At 28.7% G+C, this 6,251-nt stretch overlaps 1 protein-coding gene across 1 annotated transcript; it reads left to right on the top strand.

Annotated features, from left to right (window-relative positions):
- Nucleotides 1-2,952: 2,952 nt before the first annotated feature.
- Nucleotides 2,953-5,205, top strand: Phum_PHUM407570 (Ras-GTPase-activating protein-binding protein, putative; the record flags this gene model as incomplete). The annotated part of the gene is made up of 6 exons (XM_002428842.1): nt 2,953-3,216; nt 3,295-3,492; nt 3,575-3,764; nt 4,154-4,536; nt 4,631-4,783; nt 4,873-5,205. The coding sequence occupies 6 exons, from the start codon at nt 2,953-2,955 to the stop codon at nt 5,203-5,205; spliced, it is 1,521 nt and encodes a 506-aa protein (XP_002428887.1).
- Between the last annotated feature and the right edge of the window lie 1,046 nt (nt 5,206-6,251).

Genomic DNA, 6,251 nt, shown 5'->3' with positions numbered 1-6,251 from the left:
TTTTCTTACTTTGGAAAATTTCAAAGCGGAAGTTGTTGATGAATAAATCAAACGTTTGAAATTATGTATTTTTTTTAAATTAAACAATAAATAATCGCGATTCGTTTAAAATAATAATAATTTAATAAATAAATAATAAATAATTTCATTAGGTTATTTTATTGTTTATAAGTTAAATATTATATATATATTATGGGAATGCAAATTATTATTTTACCAAACGGAATAATTTCAATTCAAATATCAGCCATGTTATTTATAATTATCAATTTTTTCTTATTAAAATTTAAAATATTATTATTATTATTATTATTATTTTTAAATATATAATAATAAAAACATAATAAATGGTAATTTAGTGATTTATGTACGAGAGAGAAAAAAAAAAAAATAATAATAATTTTTTTTACATAAATGTATAAAATCCTTTGTTTTAAAACAGTCTCTCCAACTTGTACGATGTATTTGGGGCCCTGAAAAATCTCAATCTTATTCTACAAGGCTTTGAATTGCACATGTGTTGATAGATACAATCACACAAGCTATAATTTTCACAAAGTGTTTTAATTTAATTATTGTGTAAATATTATATTTTATTTAAACTCTGTTAAAGTGGCCTGATAAGGTAAGTTTTTTTTTCTCCATAACTATTTATAATAAATATCTTTATGACGATGATTTAAAAAAAAAATGGCTGATTTTGCAATTGCATTTAAAATTTTGTCTTCGGCTCACTCTTTGGAATCCGGCACTTGAATTCGAGTTAAATGAATATGTCATTGAGAATGATAATTTTTCTCACGTTTGACAATTTGTTTTTTCAATTATATATACTATAAAATTAATAAAAAATGTAAAAATGATGTTATTTTGCCGCCAACCGCCATTTTGTGTTGGCAAAAACATGTTGATAAATGGCGTTGTTCTACATCTATTTTATGTTTTATTGCATTTAACGATGTTTAAATATCACAAACATATTCTGGTCCCTCAATAAAAACAATTCTTTTTTAAAATACATTATTGCAAATTACGCATGCTTCTTGAGACTAACAAAATTTGGTGACTTTGTTTTTTACAATCATTTGATCACAATCATAAAAAATCTTTTTTTTTTAACATTTTATTTTAATATTTTCGGGTTAAAGTAACATTTATTAAATTTATTTCGATCCAAATTATTATATATTTCGTGTGGAATATGTTAAAAAAATACTTTTTTTAAGGGTTTTACTAAAGCAAGCAGCACAAGACACAAAGAACAAAAGATTTTGTGACCCTATCATTTATTAAGGTTAATAATAATAGTTTTGTTGCTTATCTTATTAGCTATAAATTTATGCCATTTAAATTTTTTTATTGATATATATATTTTAAAATTTTTATTATTTTTCTTTTTTTTCTTCTCTTTTTACACAAATTTAAAGAAAATAAAACTCACAAACAACCTTGAAAAAAAAAAAAAAAACCTTTTATTTAAATTTTTTTAAATATTCAGATGAAATTTTTTATTCATTAATATGATTGTTATTTTCGGTTTTTATATATATATTATTTGTGTATGAATACTTAAACATTAATAATTATTTTCTATTAACCATATTAAAATTGTTTTAGGTGATGTTTGTTAGGTTTCAGTTGTTTCATATTTATATATATGAATCATAATAATAATTAAAATTTGCCAAAAGTAATTTGCCTAAAATTGTGTAAATTTTATTCCATTAGTCTCAAACATCATTATTATTATTATTTTGAATATTTTTTTTTTATGTTTTGTTACAAAAGAAATTAAATTTTGTGCTGTGGCTGTGTAATAACGACACGAATAAAAAATATTCTTTGTATAGTCAAATTATTTAATTTGTTTCATGTTTTATATTTTAAATAGTAGTACCATTTGCACACTATTTGTTACACAGTTGATTAATAAATTTTAACACACACACACAACAAAAAAAAACCAGTTTGTTTTCATGTACACTTTGTAGAAAACGATCATTTTTAAATTAAACATTTTTGTCGTTGTCGAGAACAATTCTTTATTTGAAACAGTTGTTTCTTTTTTTTATTATAGTGTTGTGAGTATGAGTGTGTGTGTGTGTGTGTTTAAATTTCAATTTGATTGTGCAAACAAATAAGAAAAGAATAATGTATAGGTTGCTTTTCCCCCCCCCCCATTTTTAGATGTGTGATAATTTTCTTCATCGAATCTCTAATTTACATGTAAAGGAGTTGCAAAATGCACTGATGCATTCACGCAATTAATATTTTGATTTGCACTTTCATTATTCATGTTGTACTAATAAATATATTTTCTTCGCTTATGAGGAGTGGGGGTGGGGGTGGGGGTGGAAAAAGAAAACTTTACTGTAACATTCGAGTCAAAAACTAATAATGCAATATTTATTCGAGATTCTTAAAAATGAATCGATTAATTATTTAAAACTGAATTTTTATAAAAATTAAATCGAATGGAGTTTCTCTCTCTCTCTCCCCCCCCCCCATATAATATTCATATTCATTTACATTTCCTTTGTTTTTACCTTTTTTTTTTTTCCCCCTCCTCAGATCTCATCTTGGAGAAGTTTTTATTTACTAACTGTGTTGGATTTTTATAAATGTTGCACTAATTTAATTTTGTTTTTAAAAATAAATTTTATGAGATTTAATGATTGTGAAATGAAAATTTTTTAATTATTTAGCAAGAAATTAAGCGTGAAGTAATAAAATAAATTGGTAACATAAAAAAAAAAAAAAAAAAAAAAGGAAGTTAAAAATAAATAATGAAAACAAAAAAAAGAAAAGATTTTTTTTTTTTTTTTTTTTTTTGTTTTATTAACACATGATATCATTTGATTGATTGAACAATTTTGAAAAAATGGACAACATTTGTCCGGGATAACATGTAAATAAAATTTTAAATTTTTTTTCGGGTTTCAGAAGATAGTCATGGTCATGGAAGCCATACCAAGCCCGGACGCTGTGGGTCGAGAATTTGTTCGACAATATTATACTTTGCTAAATCGTGCTCCAACTCACGCTCATCGTTTTTACAACAGTAATTCTTATTTCGTACACGGAGCAATGTCGAAACCAGCTATCGGTCAAAAGCAGATCCATCAAAAAATTCAGCAGCTAAATTTCAGGGATTGTCACGCCAAAATTAGCCAGGTGGATTCTCAAGCGACTCTCGGGAATGGTTTGGTTGTCCAGGTGAGCAACACCTGAAAACAAAACAAAATTTAATTATTTATTATTATTATTATAAAACATTTTATAATTATTTTTCAGGTTTCTGGCGAATTGTCAAACGATGGGGAACCCATGCGTCGGTTTACCCAAACTTTTGTTCTTGGTACTCACAGCCCTAGAATGTATTATGTTCATAATGACATTTTTCGTTATCAAGACATGCTTTTAAGTGATGAAGAAGGCGAGTCTCAATCGAGAGAAGAAGACACAGATCCGCCGCAAGAAGTTCAACCTGATGTAATTATTATTATCATCAGTATCATCGTTTGTGTGTGTCCAAAAAGTTGAACGTTTCAAATGTTTTTCTATTTTATTTTAGAGTCAAGCTCCGGGTGGAATTCAATATTTTAACACCAGCACTTCCGGCCCAGTTGAAACTCCCATGGTACCCAATCCTGGAGCAGCGCAAAGCGTTTCACTCAATGGTAATGCTCTTCATAATGAAAACCTTCAATCAGGGCAAACTCCGATCGTGCCTCCCGTACAGGAACCCACACCCGTAATCAATGGTCGCGTCGTCGCCGTCGACATGAACATCGTCAATGATGATTACATGTTGGCATCGCAAGGATCTGGGCAATCCGAAAATAAATCACCCAAGGATAACAAAGTTAACCGCACAGGTATTTATTCTAGGTTTTAATCTCGGTAGTAATAAATTTTCATGGATTTTAAAAACATTTGTTTTTTTTTTTTTCAGTGTCCGGCAAAGTAGATTCCGAAGTTACTGGCCAAGTCGAACAGGAAACATCTCAAAACGAAAGTGAAACTTTTACTGGGGAAATTCAAAACATGAATATCACTACCGAAGTTTGTAAGTAATAAAAGCGAAAAAAAAAGGTTTAGGTTCACTTAAAAAGATAAACAAAGAATTATTGTTTTCTTTTTTTTTTTTCAGCAAATGAACCAAAGACGTATGCCAACCTTTTAAAAATGGATCGTATGGGATCCGGATTGACGGGTTCATCGGGAACAACCGTTGTAAATCGTTCGATTCCGATATTCAACACCATATCCGGATCCGGACCGCGTCTCGAAGAAAGTCCTCAGCAAGGCCGTCCGCCCAGAGCTCCGGTTCGAGGAGGTCCCACCAGGGGAAACAATAGAAAGGAAAGGAGCAGCGGACCTTCTAGAACGAGTTTTAACGAAGACGGAGGAGGGATTATGGGTACAAATGCGACGGATATGCAGGAAAGGAGGAGAAACCCGGTGCAATACAATGATAATCACCAACTTTTTATGGGAAACCTACCTTTAGACGCGACCGAAGAAGACCTCAGAGTTAGTCATGATTTATTATTATTATTATTATTATTAGTGTTGTCGCTTTTTGCTTTATTAGTTTTTACTAATAATCGGGGGGAAATTTTTCCAGGAAATTTTCAGTAAATTTGGAAACATAGTCGATCTAAGAATTCACAGTAAAACGAATACAAGCACAAAAGGACCTCCTGGTAATCGGGTGCCCAATTACGGTTTTATCACTTTTGAACATCCGCAATCTGTTCAAGACGTACTTAACAATAAGGTTTTTGTCAATTTTAATTGTCGTTCACGTTAATTTAAAATGAAACGAAAAAAAAAAAAAACCGTTCATTTCCCTCTCTCTCATTTCAGCCCATTTACTTTCCGAAAGAGGGTGGTGTCAAATTAAACGTAGAAGAAAAGAAAACAAAGCCTAGATCATCTCTTCCCTCGCAAGGAACTGCCGGAGGTGGCGGCGGCGGAGGAGGCGGGAGCAACAACGCAGGAGGAGGCGGTGGCGGTGGCGGAGGAGGAGGAGGAGGAAATGCAGGAGGTAGCGAGTCTAATTGGTCGGCCGGTAGAGCTCCTCCACGCGGTGGACCTTCCACACGGGGCTCAAGGGGTGGAGGTGCCCGTGGAAATTTCAATCGTGATTCTAGAGGACCTCCCCCTAATCAACGATCAAATTTCACACCACGTCGCTAGTCTCTTATATTATATTACCAATTAAACACATATAAAAAAAAAAAAAAACAAAAACAAGCAAAAAAAAATCGAAAAAAAATATTAAAAAAAAATAACAAAAAAATATGTAATAAAATTGAGTATGAAAAAAAAAAAAAATGATGATGATAATAATGATAATAATAATAATAATAATAAATAAATAAATAATTAAAATAAAATAAAATAAAAAATAAAATAAAAAGTAAAAAGACGAATTCTATATGAACTATTTAAAAAGTTAATAATAATAAACAATAAAAATTACTAAAAAGAAAACACACGGGGGAGAAACAACACAAGCAAACAAACAAACAAACAAACAAGCAAACAAGTAAACTTTTTAGTTAATTTTTTTAATTTTTTTTTTTTTTTTTTTTTTTTTGTAAATTAGGAAAATTTTCATTTTGAGAGATGTATTATGTATTCGAAAAGACTTCAGAAAAAAAAAAGAAATGAAAAAAGAAAAAGTTAACCTTTGAACCTTTTCTCTCTCTCTCTCACTATCTGTCTCTCACTCTCTTTCTCTTTCTTTCTCTCTCTTATACACGTGTTAAATGTAAACAATGGTTTTTTTCTCTCACAGTCGTTAAATACCTACCATGTATGCTATTTTAAATAAGAAAATTTAATTTTACGAGTAATAATAATAATAATAATAATAACTATTAATTGTGTAATTATATTAATTTAATTAATTAATTAACAAAACAAAACAATTTAATATAACATTAATTGCGAGTAATAATAATAATAATGATAAAAGTGAAAAAATTTTTTTTTTTTTTGTAATTTTTATTATTGATTGATTGATTGATTTTTTTTTTTTACTATTTTTTTATTATTATTATTATTATTGTCGTTTAATTAGATAAATAATAATTAATAATAATGATAATGATAATGATGATAATAATAATATGAATATGAATAAGGAAAAGACTGTTTTTTCGAATTAGTTTTTTTTTTTTTTGTTTTTGTTTTTTTTGATAAAAATGTGTAACGTTCGGCAAAATACAAAAAAAAAA

Source organism: Pediculus humanus, genomic scaffold, assembly GCF_000006295.1.
Source record: "Pediculus humanus corporis 1103172108072 genomic scaffold, whole genome shotgun sequence".
In the NCBI taxonomy this organism is placed as follows: Eukaryota; Metazoa; Arthropoda; class Insecta; order Psocodea; family Pediculidae; genus Pediculus; species Pediculus humanus.
The sequence above is the reverse complement of the archived record's forward strand: the minus strand, read 5'-3'. Positions and strand labels throughout refer to the sequence as shown.